The following is a 22530-nucleotide window of genomic DNA, read 5'->3' as shown; positions in this document are numbered from 1 at the left end:
TTTGTTGCTGTTGCACTGCTGTATTAAACCTCTCCTTATCTCAGCCCCGGGGTTTGTATTTCACTCCCTGCCCCGTTCCGGTCGGAGGGTAGGGGAGGGGCAGTGGCAATGTCCTCTCGGGTCCCGGCAGGGCCTAAACCACCACACAGGGGCAGGTGGGGGGCAGGGCTCTGCCCGGGGGCACCCCAAGGCGGCCACCTCCAGCTCACTGCCTGTCTCTCTTCTCCGCAGACGTGGCACCACCCTGCGCCCACAGCTCCGCCTGGCCCTGGACCAGCTGTGGGTGCTGAGCAGCGGGAAGGAGGCGGCGGGGGACGTCAAAGAGGAAGAGGAGGAGGAAGGCAGCGACGACGACAGGACCTCCATCATCTTCATCTGGCCCAGCGGCACCTGTGTTGCCACTTTCGGGTGAGTCATGGTGCCACGTCCCACAGCCGGGCAGGAGAGGGTCCCAACCGTGCCCACGCCACCCTGTGAATGGCCTCTGCCCTCCGTGCAGAGCCTGGACAGGGAGCGGGCTGCACGCCGGCAGGGAGGGATGGGGGTGCGTTTCCACATCCTGCATCCCCTGGTCACCTTTTGGTCCCCAGAAGGCAAGGGCAGGGGCAGCTGCTCTGGCAGGACACAGGGAGCCAGGGCTTGGGCAGCACCCCTGTCCTGCCCCACGGGGCCTCGTGCTGCCCCTCAGCCCTTCCCAAGGGGCAAGGCTGTGCAGGGGCCCAGGGGCTGGGGGGCAGCGGGGCCTGACGCTGGTTCTCCTCTCTTTCTGCAGCTCCCGGGCACTGAAGCAGCTGTGGCTGGGCAAGCTGCTGGGGTAAGCTAGGGGGGTGCTTCAGGCGTGGCCGGATGGGGGAACACAGCTCCCCAGATGGGGAGAGCTGCCGCTGTGGCTGCGGGCAGCTCTCAGGCAGAGCTGCCTGACAAGGGAGAAGAGGTGGCTTGGGGCTCAGCCAGCTCTCTCCCTGTCCTTTCCCGGTGACAGGACACCCGAAGGAGCCACGGGAGCCCGAGTAACCAACATCCCGTCCATCAAACTCCTGCAGAAGGAGCTGAGCCGACGCCACGCCGTAAGTGTCTCTCTCGTCTGGCCGCTGTCCCCGAGCGCTGGCCCTCCAGCCGAGCAGCAGAGGCGTCGCTGCTCACCTCCTTCCACTCTTTCTCTCCTGCCCAGTGGAAGACATTCAGCGCCAAGAAGAGCCTGGAGAGGCTGCTGGAGGACCAGGCAGAGGTGAGAACGGCTGCCTTTCACCCGCCTCTGGCTGTGCCGGGGTGCCAGGGCTGTGCGGCGAGTGGGGTGAGCCTGTGCAGGGGGGAGGGAGGGTCCTGCGGTGCCACCCCGGGTGCAAAGAGCGTTGGGGAGCCACCAGGAACGCCGCATGTCCCCGCTGGTGGTGCTGGGAGGAAACCTGCCGCGTGAGGCAGAGAGCCCAGGAGGGCAGAGGGTCCTGGTTCTTGCAGGCTGATCCCAAGCAAGGGCATCCAACAGCCCCACCTACCAATGAAGGCGGACTTTGCCGCTCACCAGGTGAGTTTGGGGACGAAGGGCAGGGAGGGCCTTCTTTTCTCCTGGACCGGCACGTCTGCACAACTGAGGATGCTGTTGCTGCTGCCCTTTGGCCAGAGGAAATCGGTGCGCATCACGCTGCAGCAGGAGAGAGCTGAGCGCTCGGGACCCTTCGACAGTGCTGAGCACTCGAGGTGCTGCCTGCCTGAGCTCTGTCCCCAGAGCCGGGCAGATGGGTCCCTGCTCCGCGGCCAGAGCCGGGAGGAGCCGTGCTCCCTTGTTCCCTGAGTGTCACCCCGCAGGTTGGGCACCCCAAGGGAGGACGGATGTCACCCGGACGAGCAAGGACACCCGCTGGGCAGCGGCCGCCGGACGTGATTCTGCGGGACAGGGAGCCTCCCTCTGCTGCGGCTCGCGGCCTGGGGGAGGGCAGGGCGAGGGCTGGGCGGGGCTGTCCCGCTGTGCCGCCGACTCTCAGGAGACTGCGAGCCGGAGCCGCTGAGCCAGAGCCCTGGTTCCAGCTGCCGGCTCCCTGCCCGTCCCGTCCCGTCCCGCCGCACGGCTCAGCACCGCGCTGCAGGCAGGGCAGGGCAGGGCAGGGCAGGGCAGGCTCCGGGAGCGCTGGCCTGGCGGTTCCCACTGACGGGCTCTTGCTCTCTTTCCCTTTGCAGCGGGAGGGAGCGGCGGCCGCACCAGCAGGAAGAGGAGGGGGCTGCCCTGGCCGTTTGCGCTGCGGCGGAGCCCGTCCGCTGCCCCGGCGCCAGGGCAGGCGGGCTCCGACTGCAGCAGGGCGCTCTTTGGGCAGCCCCTGGCAGCGCTCTGCGGGGAGGCCGGCACGCTGCCCCGGCCCATCCAGGTAGGCCAGCCTGGACAGGGAAGCCCCAGCCCTCCCTGCGGCTGCTCCAGAGCCACTGTCCCCAGCGGCTGCGGGGGTGGCTGGGGCACGGGGCTTTTCACCCACGGCCACCGCTTCTGGCGCCAGACCCTTTGCGGGGGGGGCGGAGCCCAGCCTGGGGCAGAGCTCTGGCCTCTGCCGTCACTTGTTTCTTCAGCCAAGCAGCTGTTCTCCTGCGTCTCCCGCAGGAGCTCGTGGACATCCTGCACCAGCGAGGACCGTCGACGGAGGGGATCTTCCGCAGATCCGACAGGGGGACGGCGCTCCAGAAGCTGAAGGAGGACCTCGACCGCGGCGCAGATGTGGACCTGGCAAACCAGCCTGTCATCCTGCTGGCTGCCGTCCTGAAGGTGAGCGCTTCTGCCCTGCAGCTGGAAGAGCTCCTGGCTGGCCTGGAACCTTCAAAGGCTCACCTGAAGCCCTTGGCCTTGCAGGACTTTCTCCGCAGCATCCCAGGCAAGCTGCTCGTTGTCGGCCTCTACGAGGACTGGATGCAGGCCATGGAGAGGCCAAGCAAGGAGGCCAGGGTGGAAGCGCTGAAAGTGTGAGTGTGGCCAGCAGCCTGCCTGTTGAGTAGGGAGTGGCAGAGTCCTGGGACTTGCCTGAAAAGGGACGGGCTCCTTAGCAGGTTGCACTTTCTGGCAGCTCGCATTTGCTGGGCTGGGGTTGCATTTCGGGGGAAAGGGCGTGGGCAGGGAGCCTTCCCTTGCGTGGGCTTGGGTGAAACCAGGAGCTGGGAAGCAGCAGTGTGTTTTCTTCCTGAAGCACAGGAGCCCTGATCACTGCCTGAGAGCACCTGGAAAGTGGCACAACACAGACACTGGCTCCCACCTGCCCTTGTGCAAGCTTCAGGGGCAGCTGTGGGCAGCATCTGCTTCCATAACGTTGTGTTCCTGCTCCCTCAGGGTGGCCGAGAAGTTGCCTGCAGCCCATCTCCTCCTCCTCCAGCGCCTGATCTCGCTGCTGCAGAGCATTGGCCACCACGTGTCCACCAGCAGAATGACCGCCAGCAACCTGGCCATCTGCCTGGGGCCAAACCTGCTGGGCCCACCCGACGAGGACCTGCTCCCGCTCGAGGCCATGCTGGAGGTGACCGAGAAGGTACGCTGTATTGACCGGCTGCCTGCAGCCTGCCTGGACTGTCAGAGCTTGCTCCTCTCTTGAGTAAATGATGGTGGAGTGGCTGCCTGGAAGAGCAGCCCCACAGCCACAGCCTTCTGTGCAGAAGCAAGGGTCAGGAGCAGGAAAGGCTGCTTGGCACATTTTCAGACACCTGCGCTGAAACCAAGGCTTTGATGTGTGCAGGTGAAGCTGCTGGTGGAATTTCTCATTGAGAACGGCAGTGACATCCTGGGGGAGGAGATGGCTGTCCAGATGTCACCAGAGCCCATGGGCAGATGCACGGGTAGGAGGAGGGACTGAGGGCTGTCACAGCCTGAGCAGACAGCGGGGGTAGGGCTTGGTGTGGGTTTTGCTTTAGCTGTTGTCCACTTCCAACAAGTCACTTTGCTGCACACGCTTTTGCTTTCCAGAGCTGCCTTTGGGAAAGGAGCATGGCCCGGCAGGCGAAGCAGACGTGGAGCACCAGGCAAAAGCCTTCCTGGATGCACCAGCCTCTCTGCTCATCCTCCAGAGAGCAGCAGGGGGAGATGCGGTGGTGGGAGCAGAATCGGCGGAGGTATGGCAGCTCCACGAGCGCTGCGACAATGTGTCTTAGGTAGGAGGGTAGTTCCTGTTGGGTCCAAGCAGCTGCTGTGCCTCTTCCTGGCATTCGATCTCTTGTGGCTTTGCATTTTATTTCCCCCCACCCCGGAATAACACGCTGTAAGTAAAACTTGGGAGGGCGGAAGAAATTCTGGCAGAAGGAAGTGGGCCAGCCTTCTCTTGCCCGGCAGGGGATCGCAGGCTCTCTGCTGAATGGCCCCACAAATGAACTGTCACACCCCCACGTGAACCCTGTGTTCCAGAGTGAGATCCTTGGGAGAAAGGGCTAATGCAAACCGGCCAAAGGGATCTCCTCTGTAGAGCTAAGGCAGCAACGTGCCAAGCAGTTGCTTACTACTTCAGGGCATCCCTTGCCACCTGCTAATGACGACCTTTCTGTTTTAGGCACGCATTGCTCCGTCTCCAACCACCCCCGAGACCACGGTAGAGGCCCTGGGATGCACAGAGGAACCAAAGAGCCTCTCAGAGCAAAGAAGGTAAAATGAGTCAGCTTTGGTTAAATCAAGAACTGATTCCAACTGATCCTGGCTTTACCTATCTAATCATGCTGTGGGATGGAAAGGTTTGCAGGCTCCCGCCAGGAGAGCGCCAGCCAAAGGAAAAGAAAGAGAGAAGAGGCCTGGGCAGAAGAGACGGAACCCCACCAGGCGAAGAAGAGAAGAAAGAAGAAGATGGGGACTGCAAAAAAAGCAGGGAGGTGCAAAAGATCAGGAAGCCCCAGGTACGTACCAGGCTCTGCTGCCCATCTTTGCCAACTCTCCACACTGCTCTAAGTCAGTCCAACTCTCTGGCAAGGGACGGCGAGGGGATGGTGCTATGCAGGGTTTGGAAATAACCCCGTGGCAGCTCCCCAGGGGAGCCCTGCTGTGTGGCACGGGGGCACTCTGCACCTCTGCATATGCGCAGGTCTGTAAGGGCATTACCCATGGGGATAAGGGGCCAGAGCCACCCCAGAGCCAATGCCAGCAGTAGCTCTCTTCTGGGATATCAACAATTCCTGTTTCCCAAAGAAAGGGGAACCAAGCCATGCCTGTTCCTGCCTTTGTGCTTTACCAGTGCTTTCTGGCTCTGTCGTTGTAGGTGCTGATTTCCTGTTGCCACCTGAAGCCCTGTGACTCCTGGGCTCCTGCAGTTAATGTCCACAATAAAAGGACATTTTGTCTCTTCTGAATGTGTGTGCCATACGATATTCTGGACGAGGTAGAAGTTGTTTTGTGACGCACGCATCCTTGTGGAAGAGTTTGGGATCATCCCTTGCGCCAGAATCCTTTCCAGCAGGCATCGGGGCTGAGTTCGGGTGCTTGAGGCGTCAAACCAAAGCACAGCATCACATAGAACCGCTGAGGCTGGGAGGGACCTGTGGAGGTCCTCTGGTCCAACCTGCCTGCTCAAGCAGGGTCACCTAGACCGGATTGCTCAGGACTGTGGACTAATGGGCACCTTCCCTTGTCACACAGAGCATCCTCATGGGGGGAAAAGGGATGCTCTGGAGAGTTTCTGGCAAATCTCTGGAGAAGAGCTTCTCCCTGCCCCTCTACCAGGGGCTTTTTCAGCTGGTGGGTGCAGTCAGCACTGCAGGAAAGAACAGGCAGCAGCCACCACAGTCAGCACTGCGGGAAAGCTGGGACCGCGGAGACCCTCCCAGGCTCTCCAACCCCAGCCTAGCCCAGTCCAGACAGCGTCCACAAGAGTAGTCTTCCATCCCTTTTCCCAACGTGCTGAACTGCCCTTAAAGCATTAACCACCGGGCTGAAGTGCTAAGGCTTGGACAATAGGCCCAAGCCAGAGTTGACCTATAGAGGAATCCTGTATATTTTGTACCTGATAACCATTGTGCTAGTAGGTATTGTACTAGGTTATAACAAACCGCCTATCCTGATGTAAAAAGCGCTACAGTGTTGAAGTGTTGAAGCCTGAACAACAGGCCCCGAGCCAAAGCTGCTAACTTAGTATGTAGTCATTAACGATATGTGTATGGTCATTAATGAAAGATGTAGCTTAGATATCATAGACTCCTGACTGATGATGAATGTAATGGAAACATGTCTATCCTGAATGTATCTTTCTTCTTCTTGGCATAGAGGTAAGTTAACAAGGCCATGAAGCCTGCTGTCCGGCCTTGGGACCAGACGTGTGGCCTTGTTCTAAAAAGAACATAAATAAATTAGATAAGCAGGGAAACTCCCTTAGCTTCTCCCTTGAGCCCTGGCCAGGCTCCGGGGGAATCTAATGTGAGAGTGAAACCAGACGTTCTGCTCAAAACAGAGGTGCCAGCTATTCTGGCTTGCTGATTTTGGGCTATATAAGGCTGGACCCGCTCACAGCGACTTTGGAAGCCTCACCTACGGGTGGACGCACCGCGTAGGATTTCCTACTTGCCGGGAAAGGCTCTCCAAATCCTCGCTGTAACCGGGGCTGCCCAGCCACTGCGGATCCGGATGATGGTAAAGTATGCAAGTGGTGATGGATCTTTCTTAATCCCTATTCTCTCTCTCAGGTAGTAATGATTTGATGCATGACCCTGTATTTTCCTATTTGTTTAAGTGCGCTATTGTGTCTTTTCGTACTGTATGTTTTCTGTATTATTCTGTTATTTAGCTATTTCCAGTAAAATATGCCTGCTCTTTTCACTCTGGTGTCTGAGTTTAATTGGTATCCCTAATCAGCAAAGCACGGGCCCACAATCTTTCTGGTTGGAGTGTAAAATAGCCAAAAGATGCCGGTTTCCTGCATTCTTCCTGCAAAGACTCTGATTTCCTGCATTTTTCCTCAAAAGGGCAGGTTTTGAACTCTCTTCATCGCTCCTATTTTAATCAAGGCATCGCGCAGTATCAACAGTTCCACCAGACACACGCCATCCAAAGCTGACTATGGATCCCCTTTTTGCCACGGGGAGGGCCTTTCGCACAGACGTGTCCCTGGCTGTGCTGGCTGCTCGGTGGGTGAAGGTCATGGCTCACAGTGGAGTCTGTCTTTCGCCACGATGGTCATTTCCAGGGAGAGCAGCTTGTTGTATTGACCAGGACCCTACAGGGAGAACAGAAGGGCAGGGATGCAGACGCAACACTTGCCACAAGTCCAGCGGAGCAGCTTGCTCCAGCGCGGCCCACTGTGACTTTCTGTGCTGCTGGAGCTGTGCGGATGCTCAGGGGACAAAGGGTTAAACCTGAGTTACCTGCATGAAACACAGCTGTCGCCAGCCTCGGTGCAAGCTGACGCAGGAGCTGGTCCTGACAACCACCAACCCAGGGCACGGAAGGCTTTGAACAGCTGTGACTGTTCTGGAACAGACCGTGCCTCGTGCATCCGCTTCTATTAACAACTCTTCTCCTGCAGCAGAAAAGGAGTTTGAGCTCTTGCTCACGGCTACAGGAGGACGGTGGTGGCCTCGGATGGTGCGTGAGGCTCGGGGCTTGCCTTGCCTATGAGCAGCTATGCCCACAGAGTGACAGAGGCTTTCCCTGGGGAAGAGCCATCAGCGCCCATTTGAAATGGAGGAAAACTTCACTACGGTTTTGGTTGTAGGTGGAAAGTTGTGGATCAGAGAGGAATTCTGCATCTTCCATAGCGTAACAGAGGCAACTGGCTGTAGAGCAATTTTTTGGTTTGTCTAATTCTTCCGGGAAGAGTCTTATGCTGGTACCGAGTAAGGCAGAGTGTCAGACAAAGTAGCTCATTGAATGGGCATGATACGGGGAAATTTACTTGCCTATTAAAAGCCCCATTGCTCTAGAAGTTGCATCTTTTTTCTCTAGTCCTTTCTCTTGGAAGGGGGTGGGCGGAGGGGCATGGAGGGTTTATCTTCATACCTCCTAAAACATGCATTGTAGCAGTCAGGATAGAATATGCCTTCCTCCTGTAGCTTTTCTTTTTTGAACGTGCTGAATTCAGTCAATTGCCCACTGAGTTCAACAGACACCTCTGATTTTTACCCTTTGGCTGAACAGCTAGATGCAACCTCCCGTCACTGGCGTTAGCACCATTAATGCAGATCATCTGCTCTCTACTACTCTAGGCTACCTACTATCCAACAGTCTAGGCGAGAGTACAGCCTGATGCAACGTTACACGTAAGGTCAGTACTACCAAGGGGTGTGACATTCCAATGGAAAACGAGAGAGCCTGTACACCTTTAATTGGCTTCAAGGGATGACAGGGAGAAGCACCATATTTGTAATACACACACACACAGAGAAAAGTGGATCTTCCCCCTCAATTTCTGATCATTCTGTGAGAAAGCCGTGCGCCGCATGATGCGCGTCCTGTCCACATTCAGTGATGCGGATGACGGGGCAGAGCGCACCCTCAGACAGCTTGCAGAAGGCACACGACCGGGAGGAGAGGCTCCTGCAGCCGGGAGTTGTGTTGCCAAGCAGAGGGCCCTTGACAGGCTGGAGAAAGGGGCTGCCAGGTGCCTGCTGTCGTTGAAGAAGGGGAAGAGGGAAGAGCAAAGTGCTGGACCTGGGCAGGAAGAAGCCTTTGGAGCCGTATGTGCTGGGGGAGACCCAGCTGGCAAGCAGCTGTGCAGAGCCCTGGGGTCATGGTGGACCCGAAGTTGAGCAACTTGGAGCCAGCAAAGTACCCCTGGGGCAACGGGGGCTAAGTGCATCCCGGGCTGCAGCAGGCAAACCACTGGCAGCAGGCGGAGGGAGGGGGTGCTTCCCCTCTGCTCTGTCCTGCTCTGGGCTCCCCAGCGCAAGACAGCCAGGGCCACGCTGGAGAGCACCCCCGGCACGAGGCCCCGCCCACTTTCCGTTGGCCTCCCAGCGGCGGCCATTTTGGAGCCAGCAGCCACCAGAGCCGGCAGCAGGGGGCTCTGCTGGCACCGAGCAGCGCCGGCAGGAGGCAGGCTCTGGCCGAGCAGCACTCCCCGGCACCTGCACCTCACTTGCCATCCTCGCTGTCGCCGGCTGGGCCGCATCCCAGAGCGGTGCAGAGCGAGGGTCCTCCTGTCCCGGGCAGGATGGGCCAGGCCAACTGCTGCTGGCACTCCAGGTAGGATCCCCCCTGCGGCTCAGGGATGGGTGGGCACGGCCGGGCCTCGCAGCTGCAGCCTTTCTCATGCCCGCCGCTCTCTGCTCCGCAGGGAGGCTCTCACCGACGCCGAGGCGGTGCTGAGCACAGATGTGTGGCTGACCCGGGGCCACAGGAGGAGCGAGAGGCGCCTTCTCCTCCTCCAGGAGGAACTGGTCATCGCCAAGTTGCGGTAAGACCCTCAGAGCCCCACTGCCTTTCCCCCATCCCTGGCCCTGCCACCAGGCCAGGGACACTCTGGCACCAGCCCCAGGCCCTGGGGCCTTGGTGCTGGATGCACCAATGTCCATCCCAAGGTGTCCTGGTTTAGCCAGGATAGGGTTAAGTTTCCCCAGCAGTGGGGAGGGAGCTCTAGCCGGGTTATTCAATACCATGCTGACGTCAGGTCCGGGCGCCCAAGCGCGGGAAGATTGGTAAACGCGTGGGGTGGGGTCGCTTCCCTCACTGCTGTATCTGTATATCCCTTGTTCTGTTTATTGTTATTACTGTTATTGCTATTGCTATCGTTCTTGTTGTTCGGTTTGTTGCTGTTGCACTGTTGTATCAAACCTCTCCTTATCTCAGCCCCGGGGTCTGTATTTCACTCCCTGCCCCGTTCCGGTCGGAGGGTGGGGGAGGGGCAGCGGCAGCGTGGTCTCGGGTCCCGGCGGGGCCTAAACCACCACAGCCTTTTTGGTGCCCAACGTGTGGCACGAGAGGGTTGAGATAAGGACACAAGGAGAAGGTGTGTTAGAGCCATCTGTTAGGTGCCATTTTTCTGGTTTTATTCGTATTTGTTTGATAAGGAACATTTGCAGTGCTGGCCAACTTGCTTGCGTGGTGGGGCTGGATTAATCCTTATATCCCCTGTGTGTTCCCAGTGCTGGCGTTTGTTATCGGTGGAAAATGTGTCAAGGGTTTTATTTTGCTATACTGGCTACTGACTGCTTATAATGTGCTTGCATCACTGCTTGTGCGGGTGAACCGGTAGCTGTTTGCTGCCTGGGCTTTCGTTAGGGGTCTCACCGCCTCTGTGGGTGAGCCAGGGGAAGAGATGCTCTCGGTTTTTGAGAGTTTTAGCTATCCTTGGAGCACCCAGGCCAGTGTGTTTGCGGCACAGCGCTTTCTGAATGTCTGCCAGATCTTGTTTTGGGCCATGCGGTACTTCTCCAATAATGGCACCACCCGGAAACCTGCCCCGAGGGCAGATAGTTATAAATGGCAAGGTGTGTGGGAAAAGATGGGCAAGTGCCTGAGTCAGTGGTCACCCCCAATGCTTTGGGATCTCGCTCCCAAACAAGTGCAGAGTCCTGATAAACTGGTGGAGTGTTTGGAAAAGGTGTGTTGCCAATGTGACAAACCCCGGGAGACACAACTCGTTGCGATGTGCTGGGGGCTTGCCCATGCCTACCGTGTCATCTTTAACACTGATCACTGCCCTCAAGGGGGAGAAAGGGCTGCAGGATCTGAAAGTGAACCTGCTGGTACAGCAGCTGGGCCAGGGGGACAGGCAGTGCCAGTACCAGTCGCCTCCACCAGCACAGCAGCTGGGCCAGGGGGACAGGCAGTGCCAGTATGAGTCGCCCCGACACGGAAAACCAAATATACCAAAAAATCCCCTCGCAGTGCACAGGGTGATGATGAACCAGGCCCATCACGAGAGCAGGAGGAAGAGCCGGAGGTAACCATCCGATCTCTATCCCTCAGTGAGTTGCGAGATATGCGGAAGGATTTCAGACGCCTTCCAGGCGAGCAAATTTGCACCTGGCTGCTCCGATGCTGGGATAGTGGAGCTGGTGTTTTGGAATTGGAGGGGAGAGAGGCCAAGCAGCTGGGATCTTTAGCCAGGGAGGCTGGTATTGACAAGGCCATAGGGAAACAGGCTCAAACCCTCAGCCTTTGGAGGCGACTCCTGCTCAGTGTAAGGGAGAGGTGCCCCTACAAGGATGATGTTCTATGTCGGTTAGGCAAGTGGACCAACACGGAGAAAGGCATTCAGAACCTCAGGGAATTGGCTGTGTTTGACATGGTTTATGGTGATCTCAGTGATGGCCCATGGATCCAGATCAGGTCCCTTGCACACAGCTGATGTGGCAGAAGTTCCTGCAAAGTGCACCAGAGGCACATTCCAAAGCACTGGCAGTAGCGTCCTGGTGGCGAGACACCCACACTCAGACAGTGGACGAAGTGGCTGGCCAGCTCCGGCAATATGAGGGAAATCTCCCTTCCTCCCAACATGCCTGGGTTTCAGCTGTAAGGGAACTGCCTCAGAGGCTCCAGAAAGTGGAAGAGGACACGTCCTACATTCCACCTGCACGGGCCGATGTCTCAGCCATTAGAAGCAGGCACTTCCCCACCCAAGAGAAGGGCAGTGGAAGGGACACAGCACGGGGTACCCTGTGATTCTTCCTCCGCGACCATGGAGAAAACGTGAGGAGGTGGGATGGACAGCCCACTCCCGCCCTAGCTGCACAAGTACAGCACCTGAAAGGGAAAGCCACCATGAAAGGGGAGTCTTCCAAGAGAGACGCAGCTCCAGTGTCCAGTCGGAAATCCCCCAGACAGAATAGAATGGCCAACGTTATGCTTGACCTTCTTGAGGGGACAAGTGAGTCATTCTTGCAGGAGTCACTCTTAGAACAAGTGAGTGATGGTGAGCAGGATTAGAGGGGCCCTGCCTCCAGCCAGGTGGAGGAAAGGGATAATCGGATTTACTGGACGGTGTGGATCCGATGGCCTGGCACATCAGACGTACAAGCATATAAGGCCTTGGTAGATACTGGCGCACAGTGCACCCTGATGCCATCAAACTACAGTGGAGTTGAACCCATCTGCATCTCCGGAGTGACAGGGGGATCCCAACAGCTGACCCTATTAGAAGCTGAAGTAAGCTTAACTGGGAAGGACTGGCATAAGCACCCCATTGTGACTGGCCCAGATGCCCCGTGCATCCTAGGTACAGATTACCTGAGGAGAGGGTACTTTAAAGACCCAAGAGAGTACTGGTGGGCCTTTGGTATAGCTGCCCTGGAGGAGGTTGAGCAATTGTCTCCCTTACCCGGCCTCTCAGAAGATCCCTCAGTGGTGTGGGATTACTCAGTCGGTAAACGCGTGGTGTGGGGTCGCTCTCCTCGCTGCTGTATCAGTATATCCCTTGTTCTGTTTATTGTTATTACTGTTATTGCTATTGTTATCGTTCTTGTTGTTCGGTTTGTTGCTGTTGCACTGCTGTATTAAACCTCTCCTTATCTCAGCCCCGGGGTTTGTATTTCACTCCCTGCCCCGTTCCGGTCGGAGGGTAGGGGAGGGGCAGTGGCAATGTCCTCTCGGGTCCCGGCAGGGCCTAAACCACCACACAGGGGCAGGTGGGGGGCAGGGCTCTGCCCGGGGGCACCCCAAGGCGGCCACCTCCAGCTCACTGCCTGTCTCTCTTCTCCGCAGACGTGGCACCACCCTGCGCCCACAGCTCCGCCTGGCCCTGGACCAGCTGTGGGTGCTGAGCAGCGGGAAGGAGGCGGCGGGGGACGTCAAAGAGGAAGAGGAGGAGGAAGGCAGCGACGACGACAGGACCTCCATCATCTTCATCTGGCCCAGCGGCACCTGTGTTGCCACTTTCGGGTGAGTCATGGTGCCACGTCCCACAGCCGGGCAGGAGAGGGTCCCAACCGTGCCCACGCCACCCTGTGAATGGCCTCTGCCCTCCGTGCAGAGCCTGGACAGGGAGCGGGCTGCACGCCGGCAGGGAGGGATGGGGGTGCGTTTCCACATCCTGCATCCCCTGGTCACCTTTTGGTCCCCAGAAGGCAAGGGCAGGGGCAGCTGCTCTGGCAGGACACAGGGAGCCAGGGCTTGGGCAGCACCCCTGTCCTGCCCCACGGGGCCTCGTGCTGCCCCTCAGCCCTTCCCAAGGGGCAAGGCTGTGCAGGGGCCCAGGGGCTGGGGGGCAGCGGGGCCTGACGCTGGTTCTCCTCTCTTTCTGCAGCTCCCGGGCACTGAAGCAGCTGTGGCTGGGCAAGCTGCTGGGGTAAGCTAGGGGGGTGCTTCAGGCGTGGCCGGATGGGGGAACACAGCTCCCCAGATGGGGAGAGCTGCCGCTGTGGCTGCGGGCAGCTCTCAGGCAGAGCTGCCTGACAAGGGAGAAGAGGTGGCTTGGGGCTCAGCCAGCTCTCTCCCTGTCCTTTCCCGGTGACAGGACACCCGAAGGAGCCACGGGAGCCCGAGTAACCAACATCCCGTCCATCAAACTCCTGCAGAAGGAGCTGAGCCGACGCCACGCCGTAAGTGTCTCTCTCGTCTGGCCGCTGTCCCCGAGCGCTGGCCCTCCAGCCGAGCAGCAGAGGCGTCGCTGCTCACCTCCTTCCACTCTTTCTCTCCTGCCCAGTGGAAGACATTCAGCGCCAAGAAGAGCCTGGAGAGGCTGCTGGAGGACCAGGCAGAGGTGAGAACGGCTGCCTTTCACCCGCCTCTGGCTGTGCCGGGGTGCCAGGGCTGTGCGGCGAGTGGGGTGAGCCTGTGCAGGGGGGAGGGAGGGTCCTGCGGTGCCACCCCGGGTGCAAAGAGCGTTGGGGAGCCACCAGGAACGCCGCATGTCCCCGCTGGTGGTGCTGGGAGGAAACCTGCCGCGTGAGGCAGAGAGCCCAGGAGGGCAGAGGGTCCTGGTTCTTGCAGGCTGATCCCAAGCAAGGGCATCCAACAGCCCCACCTACCAATGAAGGCGGACTTTGCCGCTCACCAGGTGAGTTTGGGGACGAAGGGCAGGGAGGGCCTTCTTTTCTCCTGGACCGGCACGTCTGCACAACTGAGGATGCTGTTGCTGCTGCCCTTTGGCCAGAGGAAATCGGTGCGCATCACGCTGCAGCAGGAGAGAGCTGAGCGCTCGGGACCCTTCGACAGTGCTGAGCACTCGAGGTGCTGCCTGCCTGAGCTCTGTCCCCAGAGCCGGGCAGATGGGTCCCTGCTCCGCGGCCAGAGCCGGGAGGAGCCGTGCTCCCTTGTTCCCTGAGTGTCACCCCGCAGGTTGGGCACCCCAAGGGAGGACGGATGTCACCCGGACGAGCAAGGACACCCGCTGGGCAGCGGCCGCCGGACGTGATTCTGCGGGACAGGGAGCCTCCCTCTGCTGCGGCTCGCGGCCTGGGGGAGGGCAGGGCGAGGGCTGGGCGGGGCTGTCCCGCTGTGCCGCCGGTTCTCAGGAGACTGCGAGCCGGAGCCGCTGAGCCAGAGCCCTGGTTCCAGCTGCCGGCTCCCTGCCCGTCCCGTCCCGTCCCGCCGCACGGCTCAGCACCGCGCTGCAGGCAGGGCAGGGCAGGGCAGGGCAGGCTCCGGGAGCGCTGGCCTGGCGGTTCCCACTGACGGGCTCTTGCTCTCTTTCCCTTTGCAGCGGGAGGGAGCGGCGGCCGCACCAGCAGGAAGAGGAGGGGGCTGCCCTGGCCGTTTGCGCTGCGGCGGAGCCCGTCCGCTGCCCCGGCGCCAGGGCAGGCGGGCTCCGACTGCAGCAGGGCGCTCTTTGGGCAGCCCCTGGCAGCGCTCTGCGGGGAGGCCGGCACGCTGCCCCGGCCCATCCAGGTAGGCCAGCCTGGACAGGGAAGCCCCAGCCCTCCCTGCGGCTGCTCCAGAGCCACTGTCCCCAGCGGCTGCGGGGGTGGCTGGGGCACGGGGCTTTTCACCCACGGCCACCGCTTCTGGCGCCAGACCCTTTGCGGGGGGGGCGGAGCCCAGCCTGGGGCAGAGCTCTGGCCTCTGCCGTCACTTGTTTCTTCAGCCAAGCAGCTGTTCTCCTGCGTCTCCCGCAGGAGCTCGTGGACATCCTGCACCAGCGAGGACCGTCGACGGAGGGGATCTTCCGCAGATCCGACAGGGGGACGGCGCTCCAGAAGCTGAAGGAGGACCTCGACCGCGGCGCAGATGTGGACCTGGCAAACCAGCCTGTCATCCTGCTGGCTGCCGTCCTGAAGGTGAGCGCTTCTGCCCTGCAGCTGGAAGAGCTCCTGGCTGGCCTGGAACCTTCAAAGGCTCACCTGAAGCCCTTGGCCTTGCAGGACTTTCTCCGCAGCATCCCAGGCAAGCTGCTCGTTGTCGGCCTCTACGAGGACTGGATGCAGGCCATGGAGAGGCCAAGCAAGGAGGCCAGGGTGGAAGCGCTGAAAGTGTGAGTGTGGCCAGCAGCCTGCCTGTTGAGTAGGGAGTGGCAGAGTCCTGGGACTTGCCTGAAAAGGGACGGGCTCCTTAGCAGGTTGCACTTTCTGGCAGCTCGCATTTGCTGGGCTGGGGTTGCATTTCGGGGGAAAGGGCGTGGGCAGGGAGCCTTCCCTTGCGTGGGCTTGGGTGAAACCAGGAGCTGGGAAGCAGCAGTGTGTTTTCTTCCTGAAGCACAGGAGCCCTGATCACTGCCTGAGAGCACCTGGAAAGTGGCACAACACAGACACTGGCTCCCACCTGCCCTTGTGCAAGCTTCAGGGGCAGCTGTGGGCAGCATCTGCTTCCATAACGTTGTGTTCCTGCTCCCTCAGGGTGGCCGAGAAGTTGCCTGCAGCCCATCTCCTCCTCCTCCAGCGCCTGATCTCGCTGCTGCAGAGCATTGGCCACCACGTGTCCACCAGCAGAATGACCGCCAGCAACCTGGCCATCTGCCTGGGGCCAAACCTGCTGGGCCCACCCGACGAGGACCTGCTCCCGCTCGAGGCCATGCTGGAGGTGACCGAGAAGGTACGCTGTATTGACCGGCTGCCTGCAGCCTGCCTGGACTGTCAGAGCTTGCTCCTCTCTTGAGTAAATGATGGTGGAGTGGCTGCCTGGAAGAGCAGCCCCACAGCCACAGCCTTCTGTGCAGAAGCAAGGGTCAGGAGCAGGAAAGGCTGCTTGGCACATTTTCAGACACCTGCGCTGAAACCAAGGCTTTGATGTGTGCAGGTGAAGCTGCTGGTGGAATTTCTCATTGAGAACGGCAGTGACATCCTGGGGGAGGAGATGGCTGTCCAGATGTCACCAGAGCCCATGGGCAGATGCACAGGTAGGAGGAGGGACTGAGGGCTGTCACAGCCTGAGCAGACAGCGGGGGTAGGGCTTGGTGTGGGTTTTGCTTTAGCTGTTGTCCACTTCCAACAAGTCACTTTGCTGCACACGCTTTTGCTTTCCAGAGCTGCCTTTGGGAAAGGAGCATGGCCCGGCAGGCGAAGCAGACGTGGAGCACCAGGCAAAAGCCTTCCTGGATGCACCAGCCTCTCTGCTCATCCTCCAGAGAGCAGCAGGGGGAGATGCGGTGGTGGGAGCAGAATCGGCGGAGGTATGGCAGCTCCACGAGCGCTGCGACAATGTGTCTTAGGTAGGAGGGTAGTTCCTGTTGGGTCCAAGCAGCTGCTGTGCCTCTTCCTGGCATTCGATCTCTTGTGGCTTTGCATTTTATTTCCCCCCACCCCGGAATAACACGCTGTAAGTAAAACTTGGGAGGGCGGAAGAAATTCTGGCAGAAGGAAGTGGGCCAGCCTTCTCTTGCCCGGCAGGGGATCGCAGGCTCTCTGCTGAATGGCCCCACAAATGAACTGTCACACCCCCACGTGAACCCTGTGTTCCAGAGTGAGATCCTTGGGAGAAAGGGCTAATGCAAACCGGCCAAAGGGATCTCCTCTGTAGAGCTAAGGCAGCAACGTGCCAAGCAGTTGCTTACTACTTCAGGGCATCCCTTGCCACCTGCTAATGACGACCTTTCTGTTTTAGGCACGCATTGCTCCGTCTCCAACCACCCCCGAGACCACGGTAGAGGCCCTGGGATGCACAGAGGAACCAAAGAGCCTCTCAGAGCAAAGAAGGTAAAATGAGTCAGCTTTGGTTAAATCAAGAACTGATTCCAACTGATCCTGGCTTTACCTATCTAATCATGCTGTGGGATGGAAAGGTTTGCAGGCTCCCGCCAGGAGAGCGCCAGCCAAAGGAAAAGAAAGAGAGAAGAGGCCTGGGCAGAAGAGACGGAACCCCACCAGGCGAAGAAGAGAAGAAAGAAGAAGATGGGGACTGCAAAAAAAGCAGGGAGGTGCAAAAGATCAGGAAGCCCCAGGTACGTACCAGGCTCTGCTGCCCATCTTTGCCAACTCTCCACACTGCTCTAAGTCAGTCCAACTCTCTGGCAAGGGACGGCGAGGGGATGGTGCTATGCAGGGTTTGGAAATAACCCCGTGGCAGCTCCCCAGGGGAGCCCTGCTGTGTGGCACGGGGGCACTCTGCACCTCTGCATATGCGCAGGTCTGTAAGGGCATTACCCATGGGGATAAGGGGCCAGAGCCACCCCAGAGCCAATGCCAGCAGTAGCTCTCTTCTGGGATATCAACAATTCCTGTTTCCCAAAGAAAGGGGAACCAAGCCATGCCTGTTCCTGCCTTTGTGCTTTACCAGTGCTTTCTGGCTCTGTCGTTGTAGGTGCTGATTTCCTGTTGCCACCTGAAGCCCTGTGACTCCTGGGCTCCTGCAGTTAATGTCCACAATAAAAGGACATTTTGTCTCTTCTGAATGTGTGTGCCATACGATATTCTGGACGAGGTAGAAGTTGTTTTGTGACGCACGCATCCTTGTGGAAGAGTTTGGGATCATCCCTTGCGCCAGAATCCTTTCCAGCAGGCATCGGGGCTGAGTTCAGGTGCTTGAGGCGTCAAACCAAAGCACAGCATCACATAGAACCGCTGAGGCTGGGAGGGACCTGTGGAGGTCCTCTGGTCCAACCTGCCTGCTCAAGCAGGGTCACCTAGACCGGATTGCTCAGGACTGTGGACTAATGGGCACCTTCCCTTGTCACACAGAGCATCCTCATGGGGGGAAAAGGGATGCTCTGGAGAGTTTCTGGCAAATCTCTGGAGAAGAGCTTCTCCCTGCCCCTCTACCAGGGGCTTTTTCAGCTGGTGGGTGCAGTCAGCACTGCAGGAAAGAACAGGCAGCAGCCACCACAGTCAGCACTGCGGGAAAGCTGGGACCGCGGAGACCCTCCCAGGCTCTCCAACCCCAGCCTAGCCCAGTCCAGACAGCGTCCACAAGAGTGGTCTTCCATCCCTTTTCCCAACGTGCTGAACTGCCCTTAAAGCATTAACCACCGGGCTGAAGTGCTAAGGCTTGGACAATAGGCCCAAGCCAGAGTTGACCTATAGAGGAATCCTGTATATTTTGTACCTGATAACCATTGTGCTAGTAGGTATTGTACTAGGTTATAACAAACCGCCTATCCTGATGTAAAAAGCGCTACAGTGTTGAAGTGTTGAAGCCTGAACAACAGGCCCCGAGCCAAAGCTGCTAACTTAGTATGTAGTCATTAACGATATGTGTATGGTCATTAATGAAAGATGTAGCTTAGATATCATAGACTCCTGACTGATGATGAATGTAATGGAAACATGTCTATCCTGAATGTATCTTTCTTCTTCTTGGCATAGAGGTAAGTTAACAAGGCCATGAAGCCTGCTGTCCGGCCTTGGGACCAGACGTGTGGCCTTGTTCTAAAAAGAACATAAATAAATTAGATAAGCAGGGAAACTCCCTTAGCTTCTCCCTTGAGCCCTGGCCAGGCTCCGGGGGAATCTAATGTGAGAGTGAAACCAGACGTTCCGCTCAAAACAGAGGTGCCAGCTATTCTGGCTTGCTGATTTTGGGCTATATAAGGCTGGACCCGCTCACAGCGACTTTGGAAGCCTCACCTACGGGTGGACGCACCGCGTAGGATTTCCCACTTGCCGGGAAAGGCTCTCCAAATCCTCGCTGTAACCGGGGCTGCCCAGCCACTGCGGATCCGGATGATGGTAAAGTATGCAAGTGGTGATGGATCTTTCTTAATCCCTATTCTCTCTCTCAGGTAGTAATGATTTGATGCATGACCCTGTATTTTCCTATTTGTTTAAGTGCGCTATTGTGTCTTTTCGTACTGTATGTTTTCTGTATTATTCTGTTATTTAGCTATTTCCAGTAAAATATGCCTGCTCTTTTCACTCTGGTGTCTGAGTTTAATTGGTATCCCTAATCAGCAAAGCACGGGCCCACAATCTTTCTGGTTGGAGTGTAAAATAGCCAAAAGATGCCGGTTTCCTGCATTCTTCCTGCAAAGACTCTGATTTCCTGCATTTTTCCTCAAAAGGGCAGGTTTTGAACTCTCTTCATCGCTCCTATTTTAATCAAGGCATCGCGCAGTATCAACAGTTCCACCAGACACACGCCATCCAAAGCTGACTATGGATCCCCTTTTTGCCACGGGGAGGGCCTTTCGCACAGACCCTTTGCGGGGGAGGGAGCCCAGCCTGGGGCAGAGCTCTGGCCTCTGCCGTCACTTGTTTCTTCAGCCAAGCAGCTGTCCTCCTGCGTGTCCCGCAGGAGCTCGTGGACATCCTGCACCAGCGAGGACCGTCGACGGAGGGGATCTTCCGCAGAGCCGACAGAATGACAGCGCTTCAGAAGCTGAAGGAGGCCCTGGACCGCGGCGCAGATGTGGACCTGCCAAGCCAGTCTGTGATCCTGCTGGCTGCCGTCCTGAAGGTGAGCGCTTCTGCCCTGCAGCTGGAAGAGCTCCTGGCTGGCCTGGAACCTTCAAAGGCTCACCTGAAGCCCTTGGCCTTGCAGGACTTTCTCCGCAGCATCCCCGGCAAGCTCCTTGTTACTGAGCTCTACCAGGACTGGATGCAGGCCATGGAGAGGCCAAGCAGGCAGGCAAGGGTGGAAGAGCTGAAAGTGTAAGTGTGGCCAGCAGCCTGCCTGTTGAGTAGGGAGTGGTAGGGGCCTGGGACTTGCCTGAAAAGGGACGGGCTCCTTACAAGGTTGCATTTTCTGGCAGCTCACATTTGCTGGGTTGCGGTTGCATTTCGGGGGACGCCTTGTGCAAGCTTCAGGGACAGCTGTGGGCAACATCTCCTTTCTTAACGTTGTGTTCCTGCTCCCTCAGGGTGGCCGAGAAGTTGCCTGCAGCCCATCTCCTCCTCCTCAAGCAGCTGCTCCCACTGCTGCAGAGCATTGGCCACCACGTGTCCACCAGCAGAATGACCTCCAGCAACCTGGCCATCTGCCTGGGGCCAAACCTGCTGGGCCCACCCGACGAGGACCTGCTCCCGCTCGAGGCCATGCTGGAGGTGACCGAGAAGGTACGCTGTATTGACCGGCTGCCTGCAGCCTGCCTGGACCGTCAGAGCTTGCTCCTCTCTCGAGCAAACGCCGGTGGAGTGGCTGCCTGCAAGAGCAGACCCACAGCCGCAGCCTTCTGTGCAGAAGCAAGGGTCGGGGGCAGGAAAGGCTGCTTGACATGTTTTCAGACACCTGCACTGAAACCAAGGCTTTGATGTGTGCAGGTGAAGCTGCTGGTGGAATTTCTGATTGAAAACAGCAGTGACATCTTTGGGGAGGAGATGGCTGGCCAGATGTCACCAGCGCCCATGGACAGATCCACAGGTATGAGGAGGGACTGAGGGCTGTCACAGCCTGAGCAGACAGCTGGGGGAGGGCTTCCTGGGGGTTTTGCTTTAGCTGTTGTCCACTTCCCACAAGTCACTTTGCTGCACACGCTTTTGCTTTCCAGAGCTGCCTTTGGAAAAGCAGCATGGCCCTGCAGGAGAAGCAGACGCGGAGGAGCAGCAGCCAAAAGCCTTCCCGGATGCACCAGCCTCTCTGCTCGTCCTCCAGAGAGCAGCAGGGGGAGACGCGGTGGTGGGAGCAGAACCGCCAGAGGTACGGCAGCTCCACAAGCGCTGCAACAATGTGTCTTAGGTAGGAGGAGGGGAGTTGCTGTTGAGTCCAAGCAGCTGCTGGGCCTCCTCCTGCCGTTCAGTCTCTAGTGGTTTTGCATTTAATTCCCCCCCCCCCCCCCCCCCCCCCCATGGAATGATACACTGTAAGTAAAACTGGAAAGGTGTTTTCTCCAATGCCTTCGGCATGTGCTTAATCAGAGGAGAGACCTACCAAACACCACAGACAGATTTCAGAAGGAAAGCCTCCCAGCCCAGAAGGTTGTATTGCACCAAATGGACATACATCCGCAGAGCTCTGTCTTGGGAGGGCAGAAGAAATGCTGGCAGAAGGAAGTGGGCAAGCCTTTCCTTGCCTGGCAGGGGATCACGGGCTCTCTGCTGAACGGCCCCCACAAAGGGACTGTCCCACACCCATGTGAACACTGTGTTCCAGAGCGAGAGCCTTGGAAGAAAGGGCTGATGCAAACCAGCCAAAGGGATCTCCTCTGTAGAGCTAAGGTAGCAACGTGCCAAACAGTTGCTTACTACTTCAGGGCAATCCTTGCCGCCTGCTAACGATGACATTTCTGCTTTAGGCACCCGTTGCTTTGTCTCCCCACCACCCCTGAGACCATGGTAGACTGCCCGCGATGCGCTGAAGAGCTGATGAAGAGCCTCTCAGAGCACAGAAGGTAAAACGAGTCAGCTTTGGTTAAATCAAGAACTGGTTCCAGTTGATCCTGGCTTTACCACTCTAATCATGCTGTGGGATGGCAAGGTTTGCAGGCTCCATCCAGAAAAACGACGGCCAAAGGAAAAGAAAGCGAGAAGAGACCTGGGCAGAGGAGAGGCCGTGCCACCAAGCAAAGAAGAGAAGAGAAGAAATGAAGGGGACAGAAAAGAAGCAGGAAGGTGCGAAAGGTCAGGAAGCCCCAGGTGTGTACCAGGCTCTGCTGCCCATCTTTGCCAACTCTCCACACTGCTCTAAGTCAGTCCAACTGACTGGCAAGGGGCGGCAAGCGATAGTGCTGTGCAGGGTTTGGAAATAACCCCATGGCAGCTCCCCAGGGGAGCCCTGCTGTGTGGCACAGGGGCACTGTGCACCTCTGCACATGCACAGCTCTCTAAGGGCATTGCCTTAGAGGGGATAAGGTGCCAGAGCCACCCCGGAGCTAACAGTAGCCAGCAGTAGCTCTCTTCTGGCATATCAACAATTCCTTGTCAACTCTGTTTCCCAAAGAAAGGGGAACCAAGCCATGCCTGTTCCTGCCTTTGTGGCTTTACCAGTGCTTTCTGTCTCTGTCGTTGTAGGTGCTGATTTCCCGTTACTGGTTGAACCCCTGTGACTCCTGGGCTCCTGCACCTGATGTCCACAATAAAAGGACATTTTCTCCCTTCTGACTGTGTGTGCCATATGATATTCTGGACTAGGTAGAAGTTGTTTTGGGATGAAGCCTAGTGGAGGAGTTTGGGATCATCATCCCTTGCGCCAGAATCCTTTCCAGCAGGCATTGGGGCTGAGTTCAGGTGCTTGAGGAGTCAAACCGAAGCACAGAATCACCAGGGTAGGGACACCCTGGCACCTGGCCCCAGGACCTTGGTGCAGGTTCACCAATGTCCATCCAAAGGACGGGTTGGGGGCAGGGCTCTGGCCAGCGATACCACAAGGATTTTGCCTCCAGCTCATTTCCTGCGTTTGCTCTCTACACCGCCCTG

General features: G+C 58.1%; 2 protein-coding genes and 2 long non-coding RNA genes across 4 annotated transcripts; all 4 read left to right on the top strand.

Moving 5' to 3' along the window:
* Window positions 1-1498: 1498 nt before the first annotated feature.
* On the top strand, window positions 1499-4128 carry LOC141921595 (T-cell activation Rho GTPase-activating protein-like). The gene is made up of 6 exons (XM_074820519.1): window positions 1499-1525; window positions 2274-2360; window positions 2588-2749; window positions 2834-2943; window positions 3305-3500; window positions 4117-4128. The coding sequence occupies exons 1-6, from the start codon at window positions 1499-1501 to the stop codon at window positions 4126-4128; spliced, it is 594 nt and encodes a 197-aa protein (XP_074676620.1).
* A 448-nt stretch (window positions 4129-4576) lies between these two features.
* On the top strand, window positions 4577-5398 carry LOC141921700 (uncharacterized). The gene is made up of 3 exons (XR_012622738.1): window positions 4577-4600; window positions 4687-4845; window positions 5205-5398. It is a non-coding gene; the product is annotated as an uncharacterized LOC141921700 (long non-coding RNA).
* Window positions 5399-13844: 8446 nt separating this feature from the next.
* Window positions 13845-16469, top strand: LOC141921594 (T-cell activation Rho GTPase-activating protein-like). The gene is made up of 6 exons (XM_074820518.1): window positions 13845-13871; window positions 14615-14701; window positions 14929-15090; window positions 15175-15284; window positions 15646-15841; window positions 16458-16469. The coding sequence occupies exons 1-6, from the start codon at window positions 13845-13847 to the stop codon at window positions 16467-16469; spliced, it is 594 nt and encodes a 197-aa protein (XP_074676619.1).
* Window positions 16470-16917: 448 nt separating this feature from the next.
* On the top strand, window positions 16918-18743 carry LOC141921699 (uncharacterized). The gene is made up of 3 exons (XR_012622737.1): window positions 16918-16941; window positions 17028-17186; window positions 17546-18743. It is a non-coding gene; the product is annotated as an uncharacterized LOC141921699 (long non-coding RNA).
* Window positions 18744-22530: the final 3787 nt, after the last annotated feature.

This window comes from Strix aluco, chromosome 3, assembly GCF_031877795.1.
Source record: "Strix aluco isolate bStrAlu1 chromosome 3, bStrAlu1.hap1, whole genome shotgun sequence".
Taxonomy (NCBI): Eukaryota; Metazoa; Chordata; class Aves; order Strigiformes; family Strigidae; genus Strix; species Strix aluco.
This window is presented reverse-complemented; position numbering and strand designations above follow the sequence as displayed.

Bases quoted from the DNA above. Each gene is read 5' to 3' on its own strand.
- LOC141921595 (XM_074820519.1), top strand. From the start codon at position 1,499: ATGAAGGCGGACTTTGCCGCTCACCAG. The intron at 2,361-2,587 runs GTAGGCCAGCCT...CGTCTCCCGCAG, and splicing joins CGCTGCCCCGGCCCATCCAG to GAGCTCGTGGACATCCTGCA. The intron at 2,944-3,304 runs GTGAGTGTGGCC...CTGCTCCCTCAG, and splicing joins AGGGTGGAAGCGCTGAAAGT to GGTGGCCGAGAAGTTGCCTG.
- LOC141921594 (XM_074820518.1), top strand. From the start codon at position 13,845: ATGAAGGCGGACTTTGCCGCTCACCAG. The intron at 13,872-14,614 runs GTGAGTTTGGGG...GCGCCAGGGCAG, and splicing joins CGGACTTTGCCGCTCACCAG to GCGGGCTCCGACTGCAGCAG. The intron at 14,702-14,928 runs GTAGGCCAGCCT...CGTCTCCCGCAG, and splicing joins CGCTGCCCCGGCCCATCCAG to GAGCTCGTGGACATCCTGCA.